Genomic DNA, 26,660 nt, shown 5'->3' on the forward strand with positions numbered 1-26,660 from the left:
CTGTAAATTACAATGGGGATCATCAGTGTGCAGATAGAAAACGTCACAGGATTTTCTTAAGTGATTTTTGCTTAAAAAAAAACAACAAAAAACGGCCATTTACAGAAAAGCTTTAGTGGGAAGAAAAACTAGCTATATCTACGTACTACATTTAATACATAGCTGCGAAAAGAGGAATTGAGATAATATACTTTTAAAGGACAGGCAGTCAGTAAATGGAAAGATTGTAGCTTAAAAGCAAGACTACAGTTTTTTCTTTTTATTTCAGCGCTGCAGTGGTGCTACTAATGTAAGATCTCTGATCCCAGCATTATACTTATCAGCTCTTCCTGGCGCCACTCTGGTTCCACACTACCATCTTGTGACTGCATCTTCCGACTGACCAGAAGTGAGAGGTACCCATCATAATCTCTCAATGTAAATGAATGAGACCCTCGTTGTGGCGCTCAGACTTAAATTTAGTTTTAACTTCTGGATCACCCAGCAAACACTGGAGCGATCGAGCAGATAACTTGCTGGAGACCTACAAGAGCCGAAAACGGTTGAAGACGACGGCTGGTGCGTATAATACTAGGGACAGGACTCTTAGATTAGCATTCAGTCTGAAAACTCAATAATTTTCAACTGAAAACGATGCATTTTTCATCAGTGTAGCACATCTTCCTCTTAAGACCGCTATACACATGTACTTTACATTCTGTGCAGAAACTGCAATTTGTGAACTGGCTGCAGGTCTCATGACCTACATTTATAGCCTAATATATGCTAAAGAAATTATTTGAAGCCAGCCCTAAAATGAGTTAAGAGCCATAATTATCTGGATTGGATCATGACAGATTTTTTGCATTTAGATGCAAATATAAAAAGGTTTCTAATTATAGACTAAAACTGGTAATCTGAAAGAAAAAGCATGAGCAATGCCTACAGAAAAAAAGAATCTTTTAAAAGTACAATTGATATACTGGTATATTTTTTGTCTAAAAGTAGTGGTAAAAGCATACCACCTCTGCTAAATAAAAATGAGTATTTTCTTTAGTTTTAGCTCCTCATGTCAGTTGTCAAAATGTCTGGGGCTCTGCAGGGTTCATAAACAAGAGTTTGACGCACTCATTAGGTCCTGATGTGAAACCAAGAACACGTTTACAAGACCACCGAACTCCCTACTTCACAACGTCAATAACCTTCATTTCAGATTTATCTTTCGTTGAATTGAAGCATGACATGGGAGATCAAGGGTTTTCTACCCAAGACTGGCGCTTTTGATGGACACTTCAATGTGTGTGAATATACTGATGTTTTACAAAGTTTGATCTGTGAGTAAAACTTCTTCCACATTCCAAACATGAGAATGGTTTCTCGCCAGTATGAATTCTCTCATGTTCAATAAGGTCTGGTTTCTGGGTAAAACTCTTTCCACACACTGAACATGAATAAGGCTTTTCTCCAGAGTGGATTCGAAGATGTTTAACAAGATCAGATTTCTGGGTAAAGCCTTTCTCACAAACTGAACAAATAAATGGTTTCTCTCCTGTATGAAATCTCTGATGAATAATTAGAGCTGAATTTTTAGTGAACGACTTCCCACATTCTGAGCACGTAAAAAGATTCTCGCCTGTGTGAATCCTCTGATGTTCAGCAAGGCCTCCTTTCTGGGTAAAACTTTTACTACAGTATGTACATGAAAATGGTCTTTCATTTCTATGAATTTTTTGATGTTCCACAAGCCCTGTATTCTGGCTAAAGCGTTTCCCACATTCAACACATGAAAACGGCTTCTCTCCTGTGTGAGTTTTCTGATGTTTCACAAGAGCTGATTTTTTTATAAAACATTTCCCACATTCCAAACATGGATAAGGTTTCTCTCCAGTGTGAATTCTCCGATGTTCAACGAGATCTGATTTCTGAAAAAAGGATTTCCCACATTCCTGACACTGATATGGCCTTTCATCTCTGTGTATTCTCTTATGTCTCTCAAGATTTCCTTTAAGTGTAAAACAGTCACCACATTCAGAACATATAAACGGCTTTTCCCCTGTGTGAGTTTTGTGATGTTCAACAAGGTGCGACTTCCGAGTAAAAGATTTGCTGCAAAGCTCACATGAATATCTCCTTTCTGGTTCTGAAGGAAAAAAAAATGTAAATAAATGCAGAGAACAAGAAAATTGTAAGTGTATAAAACACTGAAGCATACTAAACACCAATAAAAGGGAATCTAGCACCAGGTTTTTGCCACTGAATCTGAGAGCAGCATGATGTTGAGATGAACCCCGATACCAGAGATGTATCATTTACTGGGCTGCTAGCTAGATAAAATCAATGTTTTATCAGCAGGAAATTGCAGGACTTGTAAACCTATTGCCATGTAACCATACCCACACGACCATTGATGGGCATCTTTCTGCCCACGCACAGTGTACACAGAAAGCTGCCAATCATTAGTATAAGTGGAATGATACACAGCTCAACCTTCAGAGAACTGATAGATCTGCAGCAGATAAATATGAAGTTACTTGCTAGTAATGTGTTTTTTCAAAACCCATGACAGCACCAGGAGAGAGGTGATCCGTTCTTCGAGGACAGGAAACCTTCAGGATTAAAAGGGCAGCTCCTCTCTCCACATCAGTTGGTTTACAGAGCATGAGAGGACCTCCAATAGTTACTTTACATACATTGTATACAATCTCTATCTTCACCCATTAAATGAAGGCCACAAACCAGAAAAGTGAAAACAACTTGGCAACAGGAGGTAATATAAGGGTGCGGTCATGGCTTCCGAAAAAAACACATTACTGGTAAGTAACATTGTATTTTTCTGTCACCCATGACAGCATCACGAGAGAATTACAGAGAATAATTACTTCTAGGGAGGAACCACAGCCTGTAGACACCTTCTCCCAAATGTGGGGTCAGAAGAGGAAGACCGGCCCAGGTAAAAAGGTAGAAAGGGAAGACCATGTTGCCACCTTACAGATCTGTTTGATGGAGACATCCAACCTCTCTGCCCAGGATGCAGCCATTGCTCTTGTGGATTGGGCCTTCAACCCTCCTGAAACAGCCTATAGCAGGTAGGGCTATCTTAATGGCTTCTCTAATCCACCTCGCTAAAGTACCTTTTGATACTTTTAATCCTTTTTAGGTCCCTGAAAGGTGACGAGGAGAGCCCCATCTTTTCTCCACAGCTCTGTGACTGCCAAATATTGTAATATGCCGTACCCGGTATTGTTTGATCGCTACTTCCAACAGGTGGCGCTATAGAGTATAAGTCCTCTTTTTCTCAGAAGAGGCAATTTGAATAAATACTGTAATAGATGCTTTCTGACATCTAAAGAATGTCACTTTTCCTCTTTAGGATTTTTAGGATCAGAACAAAAATGGATGGTAAAACTATCCATTGTGACCTATGGAATTTAGAAACTACTTGGGGAGATAAGGTAATTTTGAAACCAGACCCGACGTATCTTCCAGAAGCAGGGTAAAGAGATGATCTGTCGGCAAGGCCTGGATATCACTCACCCTACTTTTAGGTTTTCATTGGCTGTAAGCCATAATCTTCACCATTAACAGAAGTAAACCCTAGAAATAGATCATTCTGTTTGTAATGACCCTACATAATATACGAGTTTCAATTTTTTTTATTAAATAACTGATAAAATAACTTGATGATATTCTAGTTTAGTGAGAAACACTTGTATTTGAAAAGGCTAATTTCTCTCCCTCTGACCAAGTCCCTGGATTAGATGGCTGATCAGATAAGCCCCCATCCTCTGGGGCTGGAATCTGTGGTGACAACTCTGGAAATGTTGTATACCCAGAGTACCACCTTTGGAAACTACCCTATTCTTAACTACCAAAGGAGAGTGTGGATTACTGCGTGTGAAAGTGTTAATTTGCCTTCTAGCTGCTGTTCTTGCAAAGCTACCGTATTTTCCGGCGTATAAGACAACTTTTTAGCCCCCGAAAATCTTCTCAAATGTCGGGGGTTGTCTTATACGCCGGGTACGGCATGTGTGGAACTCTTAGGTCACCGCATATGGTGCAGGGAGCGGTCCCGAATGGTTCCCAGGGTCTGGAGGAGAGGGAGACCCTCCTTCAGGCCCTGGGATCCATATTTGTGTAAAAAAAAAGAATAAAAAACCATGCAATGCATCCCTGGGAACGGAAGCCGCCGCATGCACCGCTGAGAACCGGGAGAACCCCGGGGGCTATCAGAAGGTAAGTATATCCATTTTTTTTTTTTTTACACGAATATGGATCCCAGGGCCTGAAGGAGGGTCTCCTCTCCTCCAGACCCTGGGAACCATCCGGGACCGCTCCCTGCACACGCCGTATAAGACAACACCCGGTGTATAAGATGACCCCCGAAAAGTTGGGGGTCGTCTTATACGCCCAGTCTCATACGCCGAAAAAGAAGGTACTTTCTCTAGGACGGTCCACTGCAACGCTCTTGTGGAATTGGGCATTCTGACCACTGGAATACAGGAAGTAAGGGAACCTAGCAGGAACATCACTCTCCTGAGGGACAAGACAGGATTTTTTTTTATCACTATTTTTTCCCTTGGAAGGTGGCACTATTGAAGATTGAAGTCTATTATTTATCATGACACCTAGGAAAATCTGTGCTTTCAATAGCGCTAATTTTAATTTTTCCCGGATTTAACCCCTTACTGACGTTGGACGGAATAGTATGTCCAACGTCAGTACCATCCTGCTTTGAGGTGGGCTCCGGCGGTGAGTCCACCTCAAGGAAGCGATATGTCAGCTGTTTTCAACAGCTGACATGTGCCCGCAATAGGGCCGGACGGAATCGCGATCTGCCCGCACCTATTAACCAGGTAAATGCCGCAGTCAAACTGACAGTGGCGTTTAACAAGTACTTTCGGCCATTAGGCCGTAAATACGCACACTGCTGACCCCCGTCACGTGACTGGGGGTCAGCAGTGCGTCGGCATGACAACCAGAGGTCTACTAAAGACCTCTATGGTTGTTGATGCCAGATTGCTGTGAGCGTCACCCTGTGGTCGGCGCTCATAGCAATGCTGCAATTCTACTATATAGGAGCGATCTGAGCATCACTCTTATGTAGCAGAGACGCCCCCCGAGGAAGCTGAACGCGAAACGCTGTTGGACGGACACTGGCACCAATGTATGGGTAAGACAGGCATGAGTAGAGGGTCTTTAGCTCAGTTTTTTGGTTAGGTGAGCAGTTATACCATACACGAGCACTGCTCTATCAAGCACTATGCACTTTATATTATATACCAAATCACTCCTGATATGTATCTAGAGCTGATATGTTTTTCTGCCAGCCTTACATACCCATGGTGTGACTCTCAGTGTTGCACGTCCTATGTACATTAGCTCTGCGTATACCCTGTTTTTGTAGTGTGTACCTATTTGTATTGTTCTATTTATAATAAAATTTATTACTTATGTTATACCGATGGGTTGTTTATACTCCAGTTTGTTGTAGGATATATATACCAAAGGGAAGTGTGCTGTATTGAAAATGGTCACCTTTTACTTTTAGTGCCATCCTGAGGAACCTCTGATATTCTACATGTATTGGTATATAGTAGCAGGCATCCTTTAGATCCAGGATTGCCATATAGCATCCTGGAACAAGCAGTTTTAAGGCTGATTTTATTGATTCCATTTAAAATGTAGGAATTTTACAGAATCTGTTCAATGCACTCAAATTGTTTATTGTCCTGTAAGTATTGTCCGGTTTCTCTATCTATATATAAAGCTGAGTGTGTGTGAGAGTGTGTATGAGAGTGTGTGTGTGTACTAGGCCACGTCCACTCCACATAGCCCCGCCCAGCCACACTCCACATGGCCCACGTTGTTAGTACACACGGGCGGAGACACATTCACCTCGAATGACACCCTGCAAAACTCACCGGTGGCAGCCTTCAGAGTATCAGGCTATGTGCCCACATTGCGGATTGGTGTGCGGATTTTTCCGCACTGTCTTTGCAAAATCCGCAGGTAAACCGCACTGCTGATTATCTGCGGATTTAATGCGGGTTTACCGCGTTTTTTTGCGGATTTCCCCTGCGGTGTTACACCTGCGGATTCCTATTGAGGGTGTAAACCGCTGCGGAATCCGCACAAAGAATTGACATGCTGCGGAATAAACGTTGTGGTTCCACGCATTTTTTTCCGCAGCATATGCACCGCGGATTTTATTTTCCATACGTTTACATGGTACTGTACAACGCATGGAAAACAGCTGTGAATCCACAGCGGCCAATCTGCATACGTGTGCACATTGGCTCAGTGCGCGACAGGCACAGGCCACATCTAGCTCTGTCGTGTCTAGAATGGAGTTGCTCCTGCGAGGCATGACGTCCAGGGAAAGGGAGGAGACTCATGGACTACACAGCTGTGCTTCTAACAGTAAGTTGCTGTGTACGAGTGAGGTGAAGAAGAGAGGAGTGAGGTGAAGAAGAGAGGAGTGAGGTGAAGAAGAGAGGAGTGAGGTGAAGAAGAGAGGAGTGAGGTGAAGAAGAGAGGAGTGAGGTGAAGAAGAGGAGTGAGGTGAAGAAGAGAGGAGTGAGGTGAAGAAGAGAGGAGTGAGGTGAAGAAGAGAGGAGTGAGGTGAAGAAGAGAGGAGTGAGGTGAAGAAGAGAGGAGTGAGGTGAAGAAGAGAGGAGTGAGGTGAAGAAGAGAGGAGTGAGGTGAAGAAGAGAGGAGTGAGGTGAAGAAGAGAGGAGTGAGGTGAAGAAGAGAGGAGTGAGGTGAAGAAGAGAGGAGTGAGGTGAAGAAGAGAGGAGTGAGGTGAAGAAGAGAGGAGTGAGGTGAAGAAGAGAGGAGTGAGGTGAAGAAGAGAGGAGTGAGGTGAAAATGAGAGGAGTGAGGTGAAAATGAGAGGAGTGAGGTGAAAATGAGAGGAGTGAGGTGAAAATGAGAGGAGTGAGGTGAAAATGAGAGGAGTGAGGTGAAAATGAGAGGAGTGAGGTGAAAATGAGAGGAGTGAGGTGAAAATGAGAGGAGTGAGGTGAAAATGAGAGGAGTGAGGTGAAAATGAGAGGAGTGAGGTGAAAATGAGAGGAGTGAGGTGAAAATGAGAGGAGTGAGGTGAAAATGAGAGGAGTGAGGTGAAAATGAGAGGAGTGAGGTGAAAATGAGAGGAGTGAGGTGAAAATGAGAGGAGTGAGGTGAAAATGAGAGGAGTGAGGTGAAAATGAGAGGAGTGAGGTGAAAATGAGAGGAGTGAGGTGAAAATGAGAGGAGTGAGGTGAAAATGAGAGGAGTGAGGTGAAAATGAGAGGAGTGAGGTGAAAATGAGAGGAGTGAGGTGAAAATGAGAGGAGTGAGGTGAAAATGAGAGGAGTGAGGTGAAAATGAGAGGAGTGAGGTGAAAATGAGAGGAGTGAGGTGAAAATGAGAGGAGTGAGGTGAAAATGAGAGGAGTGAGGTGAAAATGAGAGGAGTGAGGTGAAAATGAGAGGAGTGAGGTGAAAATGAGAGGAGTGAGGTGAAAATGAGAGGAGAGGTGAAAATGACAGGTGTGGGGGGGAATGAGAGGAGTAAGAGGGAAAAGGAGAGAAGTCAGGTGCTGCTGCAGTATGAGGCTCTGTATAGAGAAGAGAGGTGCTGCAGGTGGAGGCTGTGTATAAGGCCACATTCACAAGTTCAGTATTTGTTCAGTATTTTACCTCAGTATTTATAAGCAAAAACCACAAGTGGGAGAAAAATACAGAAGTGGTGACGTGTTTCTAATATACTTTTCCTCTGAAAAAGTACAAATACTGAGGTAAAAATACTGACCAAATAACATAGTAACATAGTTATTAAGGTTGAAGGAAGACTAAGTCCATCTAGTTCAATCCATAGCCTAACCCAGTGTTCCCCAACTCCAGTCCTCAAGAGCCACCAACAGGTCATGTTTTCAGGATTTCCTTAGTATTTCACAGGTGATGCAATTATCACCTGGGCAATACTAAGGAAATCCTGAAAACATGACCTGTTGGTGGCTCTTGAGGACCAGAGTTGGGGAACACTGGCCAATCACAACATGCCCTAACGAGGTCTAAAGGAGAAAAGTGTGGTGCTGCAGAAGAAGTAGGCTGTGTATATGATATGCCATATTGCAATTAGTGCAATTTCTCTTGGGATCAAGTGTTTCCAATTGTATATGGAAGAGGAGTGTGAGGTGCGGCCGGAGGAGGCGGCTATAAAGGAGAAAAGCTGTGCTGCAGAAAAATGCTGTGTATAAAGTAGGAGCGTGATGTGCAGGAGGAGGTTGTGTAAAAAGAAAGAGCAGGAGGTGCAAGGATTAAGGCCCCTTAACTGCCGCCCTTAAAAGTCATATTGGCAGTCGTTAAGGGGTTAATATTGTGTTAAAAAAATACTTTTGCTTCATTCTCATGGTCAACTTTACGTGGCCTGTTCAAGAGTTGGAACTGCCAAAAATCTGTTCATCTTTGCACCGGTAGGAAAAACCAAATAAAATACTATCAATACTTGGGTAATCATTTAGTTAATTTGTGTTGCAAGTCTGTAGTGATGAATATATGATGTGACATGTTTTTATGTGCAATATAATCATTATAATTTGTTATAACTAACCACAGTTAGTTACTATGCCCGGGCAACGCCGGGCTCTTCAGCTTGTCAGAAATAAAGGGAAGTAGAACACCTTTTCCTCTGGTGGGATTTCTAATAAGACGTGTTTTGCCATTAGGCATCAAACTTCTGCCTGTAGTGCTGGTTGTTCCAGCGGGGATGCCCGTGGGGACATGATAAATCTCTCTGAATACTTGTGACACTCCAGCCTGACCTTATTAGACTGAGGATCCAGACTCTGGAGGAAATCTTTTCCCAGGCCGTGAGGAAGACAGAGCCCCCCTCCCATCTGGGGAACAGTCATAGGGAGGGCTTTCTGCCCTTCTGTGAGGGACCGCAGGAGGAATCCTCTACTTCTCTTGGTACGATCCTCCCATCTGTCCTGGTCTCTGGATTTTCTCTTCCGGCTAAACTGCTAAATCCGAAAGGGCATTTAAAAAGGATGAAAAGGGAGATTTTTGAAACATTTTTTTGCTTTTGCCTGCTTTTTCAAGGATATCATCCAGGACTGTACAGAATAAATATTCACCCTTGCATGGAAGAAAGAACAGCTTCAGTTTCGATTGCACATCCCCATGGCAACATTTCAACCAGACGGCTCTGCGGCCTGCGTTGGTTATTGGCGCTGACCTGGCCGCTAGCCTTGCAGTGTCCGCCAAGGCATCTGAAAGGAAGGCAGCTGCCCTTTTATTACTGGGAGTGCAGCCAAAATGGAATCTCTTGACACTTTGCTATTTAGTTGGTCCCGCAGATCGCTTACCAGACCATAAGGGTATGTGCACAAGTTGCGGATTAGTCTGCGGATTTTTCCGCACTGAATCCGCATCTCTTGGCAGAAAACGCAGGTAAAAATCTGCGCGTTTTTGAAAGCTAAATAAAGATCTAGTATTGAATAAAAAAAAAAAAAAAAAAAAAAAGATGTGATGTCATTTCTTGTCCAACCTGCTCTTTTACATTTGTCCAACCCACACTCCATTACACACAGATATAGGTAGATAGATTGATCTATAAAAAATATCTATTGATCTATGTATAGATCTCTCATTCCTTCTATCAATCTATCGTTAGATAGATAGAAGGAATGAGATAGATATATCTATGTATCTATAGATAAATCTATCTATAAAATCTATCTATAAATAGATCTATAGATATATCCTTATCTATCTCTATAGATATATCCATAGTTATGTCTAAAGATATAACTATAGATGGATATATCCATATATCTATAGATCTATCCATCTATAGATATATCCATAGATATATAACAGCAAGGCCGTTGTTTATTAATGAACTATGATTAATTTAAAAAAAAAAAAAAAAAAAAAAAAGGGGGAAAAAAAGAAAATGGCATGGGCAATTTTCTGCGCTAGAGTGGGAAAGCCGACGGCCCGGGGGCCAATATTTGTAGCCAGGGAAGGGAGTAATACCCATGGCCCCTTCCCAGGCTATGAATATCAGCCCGCGGCTGTCTGTATAGCCTTCACTGGCTATTAAAATAGGGGGACCCCCCAAACAAAAAAATGACGTGAGGTCCCCCTATATTTTGTAACCAGAAAGGCTATGCAGACAGCTGCGGGCTGATATTCATAGCCTAGGAAGGGGCCATGCCCAACCCCCCCCCCCCGCTACAAACATCAGCCCGCAGCCGCCCAGAAATGGCGCATCTGTACAATGCGCCAATTCTGGCACACAGCCTTTTTCTTCCCACTGACGTGTAGCGGTGGAATATGGGGTAATAGGGAGTTAATGTCACCTTGCTATTGTAAGGTGACATTAAGCCCAGTTAATAATGGAGAGGCGTCAATAAGAGGTCTATCCACTATTAATCTTATAGTAAGAAAGAGTTAAAAAAAAAACCACACATAAGAATAAATTTTAATGAAATAAAACGACAGTTTTTCATAATTTTTATTGCACGCCTATATCCATTCGAAGAATGTAGTGCCGCAAACTGACAGGTGAACTCAGGTGACCTGTCGGCGGCGGAGTGATACAATGTAGAGGATTACCTCCATCATTGTATCACCGCAGGCCCCTGGAGAGTGGTCGCATCAGCTGATGTGACAGTTCTCCACGGGAGATCGTCGTGGGACAATCGTATTAACTGGATTACGTCGGACACAGGGAGTATATTGTTGGTTAATTATTTTAATTTTTTTTCAGGTGAGTGAGGGCTTCGGAGATTAGGTGTAGATGGTGAGTATGAACTATATATGTACTGTATGTTTTTTTTTTTTTTTTTTTTTTTTACATATTCAACACATTAGCTGGATGATGGGACTACTACTGTCCCATCATTGGCTAAAGTGTCAATCACTGTCACTGTAGCAGACATAGCCGGATGGGACTTGTAGTCTAATCGGACGATGCCCCCCCCCCACACACACACACACTCTGATAAAGCCCCAGCAGACCCCTATACAGCCACGGTAGACCCCGCACACAGAAATACAGACCCCGCCCGCACACACAGACACGCACACAGAAACCGCCCACACACTTCCCTCCTCCCGGGCCGCAGCGTTTCTCGCACTCACATCCGTTGCGGATTGGCCTGACACAATGGAAGTCAATGGGTGCAGAAACCCTGCAGTTCCGCATAAAGAATTGACATGCTGCGGAAAAAAAACGCTGCGAATCCACAAGTTTTTTTCCGCAGCATACGCACAGCGTTTTTTAATTTCCCATTGATTAACATTGTGTGCCCAACGCACTGCGCATTTGAGGCAATTCCGCGTGTCCAAAAACGCCACGGAAACCCATCAAAAATCGCAACGTGTGCACATGCCCTTAAGGTGCCTAGCTGTACATTTCCCTGCTATGGCTGTTTAAAGGCTCCGCTGAAGACTCCCATGGTTCCTTAAGGAAACTATCAGCTTTTGCATCTAAAGGGGTCTCTTAATAGCCCCATATCTTCAAAGGCAAGTAAAGACTTTGAGGCCTTTGAAATTGTTATGTCTAGTTTGGGAGATTTGTCCCAGGATATTGTAGCCTCTTCAGCAAAGGGACATTTCCTTTTGAAAGATGAAGGGAAGAGGCCTCTTCTCTATTCTCCATCAATAATGCCCTGGATTTTCTCATTATTGGGGAAGGTTTTTCCGTTTTTTTCTGTTCCAGGCCCCCGAACATTAGGTCCTGGACAGATTTCCTGTTTTTGTTTTTTTGTTTTTTTTTGGGGGGGGGGTCCACTAACCCCATTATTGATCTCACTGCCTTCACTAAATTATTCGCTTCTTCTAGCAGAAAACAATGTTCACTAACAATGTCCTTCTCACATGAAGTGGAACTTGATGAAGACTCATACTGAACCTTTCGTTCTGACTCAGTAGAATTATCAGACAATCTGGGAGATCTCCTGGCTTTTTACATACTTTTAGATCTTACTATGTGTGAGTGGGATAGTGACTAAAGGTACCGTCACACTAGGCGATATCGCCAGCGATCCGTGACGTTGCAGCGACCTGGATAGCGATATCGCTGTATTTGACACGCAGCAGCGATCTGGATCCCGCTGTGAAATTGCTGGTCGCTGCTAGAAGGTCTGCACATTATTTGGTCGCTAGGTCGCCGTGTATCGCCGTGTTTGACAGCAAAAGCAAGGATACCAGCGATATTTTACACTGGTAACCAGGGTAAACATCGGGTTACTAAGCGCAGGGCCGCGCTTAGTAACCCGATGTTTACCCTGGTTACCAGCGTAAAAGTTAAAAAAAACAAACAGCACATACTCACCAGCGCGTCCCCCAGCCTCTGCTTCCTGACACTGACTGAGCGCCGGCCCTAAACTGAAAGTGAAAGCACAGCGGTGACGTCACCGCTGTGCTGTTAGGGCCGGAGCTCAGTCAGTGTCAGGAAGCAGAGGCTGGGGGACGCGCTGGTGAGTATGTGCTGTTTGTTTTTTTAACTTTTACGCTGGTAACCAGGGTAAACATCGGGTTACTAAGCGCGGCCCTGCGCTTAGCAACCCGATGCTTACCCTGGTTACCCGGGGACCTCGGCATCGTTGGGCGCTGGAGAGCGGTCTGTGTGACAGCTCTCCAGCGACCAAACAGCGACGCTGCAGCGATCGGCATCGCTGTCGCTATCGCTGCAGCGTCGCTTAATGTGACGGTACCTTAAGGAGTTCACCACCTCAGGTCTGATAAGGGATCTTAAATTAGAGGTAAAATTTTGGGACGGGACTCCTCAGAAATCATTTTATCAATGCAGGACTGCCAATTTTTTGAGGCCAAGGACTACCCAATCCCTGTCCACAGAGAGCACATTCTCTGTGATTGGATTTTGTGATGTACATTTTTTAGGCACTTCCTGGTGACTGACAGAAAGGGTAGAGAAATAGAAAAGAAAAAAAAAATTATTAGCAGGCTGAAGCTTCACGAAGATCACTCAGAAGATATCAAGGGTACTGGATCAGGAGGCAGAATCACATCCAATAAGTCTCCCCAGTGAATTCCTCCATTCTGCTGGAGGTGTGCCGACTTCATCTGGAATTTCTGGTCTCGCGTACTATGCCCGTGCGACCCCCACTGCTGCCCCGTCATTCTGAATGTGGTTGCTGGTGTACCTGCTTCTTCTGTCACTGGGGCTGCTTCTGTCGCGGTGGCTGTAGATGCTGCGGCTGATGCTTAATCTCCAAGTGGTGCTGCTGCACCGAATTATGCTGTTCTGGCTGCCATGTATCCATGCTAGAGCACAGGTGTCTGGCCTGGGCGGCCTTCAACTCTTATATAAAGAAAAGTGGATCTGCCAGTCAGCGCGTTCCTTGAGCTTCCGGTACCCACTCCCTGAAGTACTCTCTGGGTGAAATGTCTCAAGTGTGCGCCTTCTGGATCACGTCATGTGCCGGACAACCATAAAGTAATTGTGCAGCCACATGCACTTAACTGCCTTGGGCTCTCCACGGCACTTTCAGGTCCCCGGCGCTGGCCACAGCAAAGACTGTGCCCTGACAGAAACCAACTAACCCAGGTCTGGGAATCTTCTTTCATCTGCCGCCTTAATAACAAGGCTCCCAAGTCAAGGACAGGAAACCAACTGATGCAGGGAGAGGTGGCACCCTTTTTATCTTGAAGGTTTTCTGTCCTTGAAGGGCAGCTCTCCTCTCTTGTGGTGCTGTCATGTGTGACAGAAAAAACAGTGACTTATCAAAATGACATCATGCAGACCAGTAGGTGACACATTGCTGCAACCAGGGTCTCTGACCCTGTATCATGCTACTGTCAGATGGGGTAGCAAAAACCTGGTGACAAATTCCCTGTAATGAAGTTTGTTACAAAAACAGAGGATGAAGCTACCCCCATCTTCTCCTCAACATCTGAGTTATGTGAAGCCCAAAAGGAGCAAGTAGGGGAAGTACTGAAGCCACCATGACATTTTAGTAGCAAATTACAAAAATGAAGACAAGATGGAGTATTCTGAAATTGACCATGCTGCTCACATAATATGCATAAACAGAAAAGTAATGCCATCAGAGTAGCATTTGCAGTTCACACCCAGGAGCTCTATACTATCCATCAACATCTTACCTGCTATGGCAAGCAAAGGATTCTCTACTTTCGTCTGCTCCTGATAATCATTCACAACATACATCTCTTCATCCTTAACTTCCTTAACTTTGATAATAAAGATGTTCCCAACCTGAAAAAAATAAATATTTGATGTTTTTGCAATTTGTAAATTAGTTTACAAAAACTAGACAGAATATTTTAATAACATATTGAGTAGATTAGTGTCATTTGGAGACCTCAACTTCTTGGTTATCATCTGGTTCAGTTTTTACTGGATAATCCTGGGAATGAGGAATCGGAAAGCTCTCTGGTACATATTTATTACTGGATGCATCTGCAAGAAATAATCAATGTCATCAGTCACTGTACATGTGTAATGTTATGAACTAGGTGACCTGCAAATTCATATTAAGAGCTTCTTGTACCTAATGATGTGTAGGGCTTTTTCTCCTCCTCCTCCTCCATTTTGATGTCCTTATGTCCTCCTCCCTGCATAAAAATTTAAAGTTATTGTCACCAGATTTCATAGCACAAACTGCAAACATTAACTGGGGGTCTTCAAGAATGTGATAAAATGGCCTCTGCCAATTATTTTCTAACTGCAGCCCTTCCTAGTTACATGTCAGGACGGGCTTCAGTCTCAAGAAACACTGCTCCAGAGACTTGTGTCTCAATTAACAGAGGAGCTGTATTAAAAGCACACATACATGTGAGCTGCCGGAAGATAAATAAATCTTCTCTTGACTACCCATGGAGGATTGAGGCTAGACAAAAAAAAAATCCTTTGTGCTCTGTCAGCAGAGAAGATTATTTCTTCAGAGATCAAAGCCAGTCTCCTTGGCTCATAGAGATGTGTGCTTATGATATAGCTCTTCTGTCAGTTGAGAGATAGGAGGTCCGCAATCTGAAGAAACACTGCTACCAAAACCTATCACATGACCAGGACAGGCTGCAATTTGAAATGCATGAAATCTGGTGACAGATCCGCTTTAAAGAGGACCTTTTCCCCAAATTTTCATGTTGAATTAGACACCCCGTAATATCAGCTGCAGAGTGGAGTAAAATTTTTATTTTTTATTTCACCTCGTCACACAAAAAATTAAAATCCATGAAGCCACTCTAGGGAGGGGAGATTCTCCCCCCAACAGCTCCCCTCACACAGAATTTTCCAGTAGGAAAAAGAGCTTACATTCTATACCTCTTGGATTTAGAATTGCACAATGTACGTAGTGAAGTGGGGAAAATCCGTAAAGTTAGAGGTTGAGGGAACCAATTAAGATACTAATTGGGGAAGAATATGCATATTTTTTCATAACTGTTATCCCTGGCTATAAGCCCCAATTCAATAGTGGTCAGAACGCTGACAACAGCCATATAATGTTGATCATCTATGGAAAGGTAAAATCCCAATAAACAATATGGCGGCGATCTCGAATTTCTGCAATTGTCAAAAGTGAAAATATTATTAATGTTGGGAATTTCATAAAATCCTGAAGGGCTGATAACTCACAACCTGGCCCACTTGAGTTCATTAAGGAGGGTGTAACTTAGATGCTGATAAAAGACCAAGGCGAACTATGATCGGTGTTCAATGCCAAGGGAGATACATCTCAGAGTAGGCTTGATCCATGTTAACCAGACAGTTTCAATCAGATTGCTTCCATCCACTTGCTGAGCCACCTCTGTAACCAGCGTAATAAGTTTTTCTGTTAATACATTAGTTTATTTAACTGTACATGCTGTGTTTTGACCCCTTTGTAAAAATCTTTTGTTTATTGTTTAAAAATACTGCCTATTGCTCTTGATTAAATATAACATTTAATATTTCTGTTCCTTTTGCTCTTTAAACCACACCCCAAAGTTATATGCTACCTATCAGGCGTCCAATCGGCCTGTATAAATGATTGGTGGTAGCAGCGAGTAGCTCTTGGGTTATTGTGGAGTTACCAGTGACCGTACAGGGTTATTGATATATTCCACAAGTTGGAATTGGAGAGTATAAACCATATGCTCACTGTTAGCCCTCCAATAACCAGCCTATTATTGGAAACAGCTTGCAACCTCCTCTGTTAACCGGTCAGTCGAGTAATTGTCTGGACAATAGGGGGCAGCAAAGAGCCATTAGTGACAAAAAGATAACAGCGGGTGGATCTGCACAACCTTCCAGGCTGTGATCTTTGAAAATTGGTGGCATCTGCGTAGTCGCTTCGGCGTCATTTCTTGACACCACCTCATTGTTGAGGTGATATTAGCAATCAAGGTATTTGGCACCTAATGAGTTAACATTCACTTGAATTTAAGGAAAGTTATCACTCCAGACCTTGTACCAGTTGAGCAATCATAGCTCTGCTTCCTCAGTTTGTGAGATGTAATGACAAAGCTCTGATCTTCTAGTCTAATCTCCTGAATGATAAGAAAGTGCAGCTGAGAATAGCTGTGTCCAGGGATAAGCCACACTATGGCTGTTGTGCTCAGAGCAACTTGCAATCATTCTGCAGTGAGAGCAGATCAGGCTGTCATTACATCTCACAGAGGAGTAGCTTATTTTGCATGCACTGCAGAGCTATTATAAGATGCTGTAAAACCTAAGATAGAAACACAATGAACAGATACCCTGCTGTAAGTAAATACAATATTGCATATAAAAAACACAGGGTACTTGGTAAACACCATTTTTTATTAAAAGAAAAAAAAAGTAAAAGCCATCCCACCAGTGTCAAGGTGTCCCCTAATCAGGATGATCTTAACATCTAGTATTAAAACATTAGCAAAGTGACATCAATGCAAATAAGGGCAGAACATGTCCAGGTCCCCAATATGTATACCCAGCAAATGGGCAGTATTATACATGTAATATCCAGCTCAAATAAAGGGGGGCCACACCGTTACCTGCACTAAATGCAGAAACCTGAAACAGAACTGAAAAAAAAAAAAATAACTGGGGTATAGGTTGATATGCACGCAAAATAGGAGCATGTTCACACTGACCATTAACCCCTTTCTGCCATTGGACGTACTATTCCATCCATGTAGGGTGGGCCCTAATTCCCAAGGACGGAATAGTACGTCCAGCACGATCAGCCGCGCTCACGGCCTATCGCAGCTGACATCCGGCACTATGTGCCAGGAGCGGTCACGGACCGCCCCCGACACATTAACCCCCAGCACACCGCGATCAAACATGATCGCGGTGTGCCGGCGGTACAGGGAAGCATCACGCAGGGAGGGGGCTCCCTGCAGGCTTCCCTGAGACCCCCGGAGCAACGCGATGTGATCGCGTTACTGCGAGGGTCTCTTACCTCCTATCCATGCAGGCCCAGGATCCAAAATGGCCGCGGGGCTGCATCCGGGTCCTGCAGGGATTACTTCCGGGTGCAGACCAGGCTCTGGTAAGCCTGCATCGGTGATCTGACAGAGTGCTGTGCAAACTGTCAGATCAGCGATCTGTGATGTCCCCCCCTGGGACAAAGTAAAAAAGTTAAAAAAAAAAATCCCAAATGTGTAAAAAAATTAAAAAAAAAATCCTAAATAAAGAAATATATATATTATTCCCATAAACACATTTCTTTATCTAAATAAAAAAATAATCACACAATAAAAGTACACATATTTAGTATCGCCGCGTCCGTAACGACCCCACCTATAAAACTATATCACTAGTTAACCCCTTCAGTGAACACCGTAAAAAAAAAAAAAAAAAAAAAACACGAGGCAAAAAACAACGCTTTATTCTCATACCGCCAAACAAAAAGTGGAATAACACGCGATCAAAAAGATGGAGATAAATAACCATGGTACCGCTGCAAACGTCATCTTGTCCCGCAAAAAACGAGCCGCCATACAGCATCAGCAAAAAAATAAAAAAGTTATAGTCCTCAGAATAAAGCGATGCCAAAATAATTATTTTTTCTATAAAATAGTTTTTATCGTATAAAAGCGCCAAAACATAAAAAAATGATATAAATGAGGTATCGCTGTAATCGTACTGACCCGAAGAATAAAACTGCTTTATCAATTTTACCAAACGCGGAACGGTATAAACGCCTCCCCCAAAAGAAATTCATGAATAGCTGGTTTTTGGTCATTCTGCCTCACAAAAATCTGAATAAAAAGCGATCAAAAAATGTCACGTGCCCGAAAATGTTACCAATAAAAACGTCAACTCGTCCCGCAAAAAACAAGACCTCACATGACTCTGTGGACTCAAATATGGAAAAATTTTAGCTCTCAAAATGTGGTAACGCAAAAAATATTTTTTGCAATAAAAAGCGTCTTTCAGTGTGTGACGGCTGCCAATCATAAAAATCCGCTAAAAAACCCATTATAAAAGTAAATCAAACCCCCCTTCATCACCCGCTTAATTAGGGAAAAATTAAAAAAATTTAAAAATGTATTTATTTCCATTTCCCCATTAGGGTTAGGGCTAGGGCTAGGGTTAGGGCTAGGGCTAAAGTTAGGGTTTGGATTACATTTACGGTTGGGAATAGGGTTGGGATTAGGGTTAGGGGTGTGTCTGGGTTAGAGGTGTGGTTAGGGTTACCGTTGGGATTAGGGTTAGGGGTGTGTTTGGATTAGGGTTTCAGTTATAATTGGGGGGTTTCCACTGTTTAGGCACATCAGGGGCTCTCCAAATGCGACATGGCGTCCGATCTCAATTTCAGCCAATTCTGCGTTGAAAAAGTAAAACAGTGCTCCTTCCCTTCCGAGCTCTCCCGTGCGCCCAAACAGGGGTTTACCCCAACATATGGGGTATCAGCGTACTCGGAACACATTGGAGAACAACTTTTGGGGTCCAATTTCTCCTGTTACCCTTGGGAAAATACAAAACTGGGGGCTAAAAAATAATTTTTGGGGGAAAATTTTTTATTTTTTTTATTTTCACGGCTCTGCGTTATAAACTGTAGTGAAACACTTGAGGGTTCAAAGCTCTCACAACACATCTAGATGAGTTCCTTAGGGGGTCTACTTTCCAAAATGGTGTCACTTGTGGGGTTTTTTTACTGTTTAGGTACATTAGGGCCTCTGCAAACGCAATGTGACGCCTGCAGACCATTCCATCTAAGTCTGCATTCCAAATGGCGCTCCATCCCTTCCGAGCCCTCCCATGCGCCCAAACAGTGGTTCCCCCCCCACATATGGGGTATCAGCGTACTCAGGACAAATTGGACAACAACTTTTGGGGTCCAATTTCTCCCGTTACCCTCAGGAAAATACAAAACTGGGGGCTAAAAAATTATTTTTGTGGGAAAAAAATTTTGTTTTATTTTTACGGCTCTGCATTATAAACTTCTGTGAAGCACTTGGTGGGTCAAAGTGCTCACCACACCTCTAGATAAGTTCCTTAGGGGGTCTACTTTCCAAAATGGTGTCACTTGTGGGGGGTTTCAATGTTTAGCACATCAGGGGCTCTCCAAACGCAACATGGCGTCCCATCTCAATTCCAGTCAATTTTGCATTGAAAAGTCAAACGGCGCTCCTTCGCTTCCGAGCTCTGTAATGCGCCCAAACAGTGGTTTACCCCCACATATGGGGTATCAGCATACTCAGGACAAATTGTACAACAACTTTTGGGGTCCATTTTCTCCTGTTACCCTTGGTAAAATAAAACAAATTGGAGCTGAAGTAAATTTTGTGTGAAAAAAAGTTAAATGTTCATTTTTATTTAAACATTCCAAAAATTCCTGTGAAACACCTGAAGGGTTAATAAACTGTTTTTAGTTTTTAGAATGGTGTCACACTTGGGTATTTTCTATCATATAGACCCCTCAAAATGACTTCAAATGAGATGTGGTCCCCAAAAAAAAAATAGTGTTGTAAAAATGAGAAATTGCTGGTCAACTTTTAACCCTTATAACTCCCTAACAAAAAAAAAATGTTGGTTCCAAAATTGTGCTGATGTAAAGTAGACATGTGGGAAATGTTACTTATTAAGTATTTTGTGTGACATATCACTGTGATTTAATTGCATAAAAATTCAAAGTTGGAAAATTGCGAAATTTTCTAAATTTTCGCCAAATTTCCATTTTTTTCACAAATAATAATAATAGCAGGTAATATCAAATAAATTTTACCACTATCATGAAGTACAATATGTCACGAGAAAACAATGTCAGAATCACCGGGATCCGTTGAAGCGTTCCAGAGTTATAACCTCATAAAGGGACAGTGGTCAGAATTGTAAAAATTGGCCTGGTCATTAACGTGCAAACCACCCTTGGGGGTGAAGGGGTTAAACAGATACACAACATATGCAAGCTCCACCTGAACTTAAAATTATAAAAAAGTTAACTCATGTACCAAATACTTTGATTGCCAATATCTCTGCAATGGAGAGGGGAATAAAAAAAACAAAAACACTATTACATCTTGTGTCCAGTTCAACATGGAACATTTGGTGACAGGTGCTCTTTAATTGTGAACCTTAAAGGGAACCTGTCACCAGGTTTAGCTGATATAAGATACGGCCACTGTCTTTCAGGGCTTATCTACAGCATTCTATAATGTCTTGTCTGATCTGCAAGATAAGAAAAATAAGTCTTATAGAATACTGTAGATAAGGCTACTTTCACACTAGCGTCAGGCACTGCACGTCGCAATGCGTCGTTGTGGAGAAAAAACGCATCCTGCAAAGTTGCCCGTAGGATGCGTTTTTTCTCCATAGACTTTTATTAGCGACGCATTGCGACGCAGTGCCACACGTCGCAACCGTCGTGCGACGGTTGCGTCGTGTTTTGGCGGGCTGCCGCCACAAAAGTTACATGTAACTTTTTTGTGCGTCGAGACCGCCATTTTCAACCGCGCATGCGCGGACGAAACTCCGCCCCCTCCTCCCCGGACCTTGCAATGGGACAGCGTCGGTACATCGGGCCAACGCAGCGCGACAGCCCCGTACCGACGCTAGTGTGAAAGCAGCCTAAGCCCTGAAAGGCAGTGGCCGTATCTTATAATCGGCCAAAACTGCTGACAGGTTCCCTTTAAAAGACAGTGCTCTCTTATAGGAGACCTGACATACCCAATGGACCAGTCATCTTCCAGACACCACCCTCAGTGTTACTTATTTCCCTGGATCCACTCACCTCTCCCGTCAGTAGCTCAATGATCTTATTGGCGAGTTCCAGGATTTTTTGCTCATTGTCTTTTCCACAAAATATCAAGTGAGAAGGTGACACCTTTATGGGAATCTGAATCCTGCCGTAGTCTTCTGACTTGATAGTGTGGCTAATGGGAGCCTCACTTTCTCCAGATGCCTTTTTTACTACTGTGCAATCCTATGTTGGAAGAGTGACATTAAAGTATCTTACTAAATGTTGCCATGCCAATAGCATTCACTTTATGATTGTGCGTGACAATGCAAGCCTCCCACATCTCCGGTTATTTCTATGCTTTTAAAGTATTTCATGTGACTTACATGTCAGAATCCCTCACCTCTCCCGTCAGAAGGTAGATTATCTCCAGGGTGAGGTTCAATATCTCGCCGTTTTTGTCCTTATCCATTCTCGAGTCACTTGGGGAAAGAACCATTGTCTTGCTACAGTTGTGACCAGGAGGATGCAGTATTGGAAAGGAGGCAAAGAGTGGACATCTGAGAAGTTGTAGGGTTTGTTTTACCACGCAGAAAGGTTTTAAAAAAAGGAACAGAATTCTCTGTAAAAAAATAAAAGTATTAGTCTATTGTGAATCATCACTCGGCACAACAACAAAAAAGTCATTTTTGTAAGATTGATTTAGCTCTTAAAGGGGTTTTCTAAAGTTGCCTTTTGAGAAGCACACCGTTCCCCAATTACTTGCACTGCTAGATTGCTGGGTGGGATGAGCGACCCTCTGACTAATCTGCGACTTCCGATGCTTGTGTAATGCTTTTGTCTGTAGATTGAGCATTGGGATGAGGACAAGACACGATAAACGTTGTTACCACATATTCGATGACGATTGTTTTTTTATATCCAATGTTTCACTTCATGAATGTTCGTCTTCATGCATCAAGCACCACAGCGTATGCTAACTATACCTACAGACTACACACCCCTGTTAAAATGTCAGGTTTTTCACATGTAAAATAAAGGTCATACCAAGCAGAATAATTTCAGAAATGTTTCGACCTTTTAACCCCTTCATGACATATGTAAACGTACGTCATATCCCTGCCTTTGAGGTGGGCTCACAAGCCGAGCCATCATCTGCCTTTAAAGGGACTCTGTCATCCCTTCCAGCCGTTATAAACTAAAAGAGCCACCTTGTGCAGCAGTAATGCTGCATTCTGACAAGGTGGCTCTTTAAGGCTACGTTCACATTTGCGTTGTGCGCCGCAGCGTCGGCGACGCAACGCACAACGCAAACAAAAACGCAGCAAAACGCATGCACAACGCTGCGTTTTGCGACGCATGCGTCCTTTTTTTGGTTGATTTTGGACGCAGCAAAAATGCAACTTGCTGCGTCCTCTGCGCCCGGACGCGTGCGCCGCAGTGATGCATGCGTCGCGAAACGCAAGTGCAACGCATGTCCATGCGCCCCCATGTTAAATATAGGGGCGCATGACGCATGCGGCGACGCTGCGGCGCCCGACGCTGCGGCGCAGACCGCAAATGTGAACGTAGACTTAGTTATTGGTGCAGTCAAAGCAGAAATAAAGCGTTTAATAATTTCTCAAAAATACCTGTCTTTAGCCCTGGAGGCAGGTCTTAACCCCCTGCTGCACACGCCACACTGCCGTCACTCAAGGCTTCTTCGGCGCCGGGCACCGCCCCCTCCGCACTGTTTTCAAATCAAATCCGGCGCCTGCCTACTGTGCATAATGCATAACACACTGCGGGGCTGGGATTCACAAGCCGGGTGGCCGCACAGGCGCAGTCTGCGAGACTGCATCTGAGGTCAGACGGGCATCACTCACTGCACCTGCCCCAGGCAGAACAAAACAGCGCAGGCGCCGGATTTGATTTGAAAACAGCGCGGAGGGGGCGGCGCCCGGCGCCGAAGAAGCCTTGAGTGACGGCAGTGTGGCGTGTGCAGCAGGGGGGGAAAGGCCTGCCTCCAGGGCTAAAGACAGGTATTTTTGCGAAATTATAAAACGCTTTATTTCTGCTTTGACTGCACCAATAACTAAAAGAGCCACCTTGTCAGAATGCAGCATTACTGCTGCACAAGGTGGCTCTTTTAGTTTATAACGGCTGGAGGGGGTGACAGAGTCCCTTTAACATCCTCGGGTGGAGCACAGCTCCTTTCTCAGCTGTTAACCTGTTAAATGCTGCAGTCAATCTCAGACAGAAACATTGAACACAAGTCAGCAGACAGTGCACCATTCTATGAGTCCATCGGTGCGCCAGAGACGTGATGAAGACCCCCATGCCTATCATTACAATACGCCTGTGAAAAGCCAGCGTTTATCTGTTGTTCTTAGGAGACCGTGATGTTGGCTATACATAGCAGTGCTGATGCACATGCTCACAACGCACAATGTAGTCTAGTCACCTACTATTGTTAGGTAGGTTTTTTCAGGGTTAAAGTACTGAAAGATTCCTTTAAAATATAGCCTTTAATGATAAGCTACAGGATGGGCCATTTATATGGATACACCTGGTGAGCCATTTATAAAGTTGGATCCAAAATGGCCACCATGATCACCACCCATCATGAAATGTTTTCCTCCTCCCATATACTAATGTGCCACAAACAGGACAATGATATCACCAACCATTCCCATTTTATTTAGGTTTATCCATATAAATGGCCCACCCAGGTTTATCCATTAAAATGGCCCACCCTGTAAAATAAACAAAAGACCCCAAGACCCTGGGAATATAAAAGGGGCTCCAGGCCCACAGTAAGACCAATATAAGCCTAAATAGCAATCAATAGGAGTTCATAGTCCAATATAGGCACCATTACCCTAGTAAGACCGGGACAGACGAAAGCTATCTTAAATATACCAAACTTAGTAGGATGATAACCAAACGTAAAGCGTCACAAGTGCATAAACGAGTGCAAATAGTGTCGATCTCACCCATTCTGAGCTAAAGTGATGTCACATCCAGCAGGCATTCCTCAATAGTCTTGTACAGCTGATCCAAACTCTCCGCCCTATTGTGCCCTCTGCATGTACTACCGCCCTAACAAGGTCAATACCCAAGTGTAGCTCTCAAAACAGATACCCCAGAACAAAATTTCTCCTGAAGCGTTTCTTTTCTCAATAGCGACGTCATCAGGGGAGTGTGCTTGTTAGGGGAAAGGGACAAGGTAAAGACCATGAGGCACACATTGCTCACTATTCCATAGAGCAAAAATGTGCCTTAGTACTTATTAAGTGTCTAAATAGAAAAAAAAAGAAAAAGGAATCCCACAGTGGTGGGTAATCATTCAGGAGAAAGAGTGCTGCCATCTCCCATGGGGGGGGGGGGAAAAAAAAAACAAAAAAAACAAAAAAAAAAAACACACATTGCAAACAGTCAGGATTCTCTAATGCCAGCAGCTGGAAAGGAAGTTAAAGCAAACACGCAAATAGCTCTTATGCAGTCACGTGCCGACTAGATGTGCACGGCCTCGCTCAACATGCTCCTGGCTGTACGGCGGATGTCAGGAAAAGGTTAAAGGGGTGTTCGGGACTTTTACATTGATGGCCTATCCTTAGGCCATCAATATCTGATGTGAAGTTGCACCACACTTGCCAATGGGCTGTTCCCAGTGCCAGCCAGAAGTGTTCACTTGCAGAGCTAGACAGCACAACTCCGTCAACTGTATAGTAGCTGCAGCCAGGTACTGCACATCTGCCCCCTATTCTAATCAATAAATAATACATTTAAATAAAAAATTCAAAACACTGAAAAGTCTGAATATTAAAGGGATATTCTCCCACCTCCAAGATTCTATCCAAGATACATAAGGTCCTGCAATGTCTGCACATGAGGAAAGAAAGAGAATCAGAATAACTACTACATTTCCAATTGGAGGTATGTGCTAATATAATTATTACACCTGCTACATATGGCGATGGGAATACCCTTTTAAGTTATTTTTGCATCTTTTGAACATTTTTTTCTGTGCGATTTATATGCAAAAAAAAAAATATATATCTGTGGGGACAACGCTAGCTAATCTGAGATCGTTGGAAACTCTGCAAGTTTCTTATAGGATCAAGTGTGGCCTAGTTCAGACTGCTGCTATGCAATGGTGTAAGGATTTGAACCGTATGCACTACTCCGTGAGGGTGCCAGGGTAGGGTCCCATACCATGTGCTAATATAAAATAAACCCGGCACTCAACTTAAAGTGGATCTCTTTTGTATTTTCTCTCTTTTGAAATAAAATAGAAAAGAGATCCACTTTAAGCTGAGTGCCGGGTTTATTTTATATTATGCTGCTATGCAATGGCCCCAGTTTTAGAGGCAGAAACCGGACACGGAATTCTGTAACGGGTGACAGAGAACTTTTTCGAACAGTGCTTCCTTTTAAAAGGAGCTGTTTACTACTGGACAACTCCTCCATAATCAATTCAAGATCCCAATTAAAAAAGTGAAAACTTATCTCCTCCAGCACCATTCCAGTGATGTTGACACCGCTGTTCCCAGAGGCTCAGATGACTTGTGTCATGTGCCAGCTGCTGCCGAAGAGCAGTGACTGGTTGCAGCTCATAGCTATTCCATCAGGTCGTCCGCTCAATGGCTGCAGCCAGAACCTGACAGAAGAAGCCATGTCAGCCTCCGGGAACGGCGCTGAATGAAGAGAGTATACACTGATTCTACTTTTCTTTGGGGTCCTGATTCAGCCCATAGACTTTAAACATCCGGGTGGTCCACATATTACTCTGCCCTGATATTCTACAACCTCCACGCAGAATAATCAGCTTGCACAACAGTGGGGGTGCGAATCCCACCATCAGACACAGCAACATTTCCCACAGAGAAAATAAATATGGTTTACGATCATATTTACCTTCTCAATCTTTGTATACACTGCGCTCATCCAGCTCACGCTTGCAATACCGGTGCATCCTGACAGTGTGCGCACAGCACACTGTCAGGATTCATAAAGCCTGCGCTCACATAGCGGGACTACAGGCTTTTATTAGGTCAGACAACCCCTTTAAGCTGGGGTTAGGGGGACAACCCCTTTAATGTGACTAGGGGGACAACCCCCTTTAAAGTGACTAGGACAGTTCTGGAAGGTTTGGTTTCCCAAATAAATAATGCATGGGGCTCATTCTTTACAAGCACTTGCCTAAAACATATAAACAATGCAGTTTTATAACTATATTTCGAGACAACAATAAAAGAAATGTTAGAAATCACTATAGATTTGCCTTATAACCTCAGGGTCATAAACAAGAACCATACAAAGAAGCCCCTCCCCCGGGGGACCCCAGTAATGGAGCCCTCGCAGTCACCACCCTATATGTAACGCATACGCCTCTGCCCCCAGAGCCACACACGGTACACAGCGACAAGACGACAACGTACAAACCCACAGCCGCCAGCCAGAGCCCTCTCCTTATATCAGCAGCCCGTGCTCTGGCCTGGAAGTAATCCGGGCTCCCACCGCAAACACTTCCGGCTCGCCTGCCTCATACATCACACGTGACTTCGTAGCC

General features: G+C 43.5%; 1 protein-coding gene across 3 annotated transcripts; it reads right to left on the minus strand.

Moving 5' to 3' along the window:
• Positions 1–212: 212 nt before the first annotated feature.
• On the minus strand, positions 213–26,660 carry LOC143765013 (uncharacterized). Of its 3 annotated transcripts, none has more exons than XM_077251228.1 (7): positions 26,530–26,660; positions 21,510–21,728; positions 21,161–21,352; positions 14,510–14,573; positions 14,321–14,418; positions 14,103–14,214; positions 213–2,119 (listed from the first exon to the last, which is right to left on the minus strand). In XM_077251228.1, the coding sequence occupies exons 2-7, from the start codon at positions 21,603–21,605 to the stop codon at positions 1,272–1,274; spliced, it is 1,410 nt and encodes a 469-aa protein (XP_077107343.1). In that variant the 5' UTR covers positions 21,606–21,728; positions 26,530–26,660; the 3' UTR covers positions 213–1,271. The 3 variants fall into 3 exon arrangements, with proteins under 3 accessions (XP_077107343.1, XP_077107344.1, XP_077107342.1); XM_077251229.1 differs by having other exon boundaries at positions 26,534–26,600; XM_077251227.1 differs by having other exon boundaries at positions 26,006–26,537.

This window comes from Ranitomeya variabilis, chromosome 4 (assembly GCF_051348905.1).
Source record: "Ranitomeya variabilis isolate aRanVar5 chromosome 4, aRanVar5.hap1, whole genome shotgun sequence".
NCBI lineage: Eukaryota > Metazoa > Chordata > Amphibia > Anura > Dendrobatidae > Ranitomeya > Ranitomeya variabilis.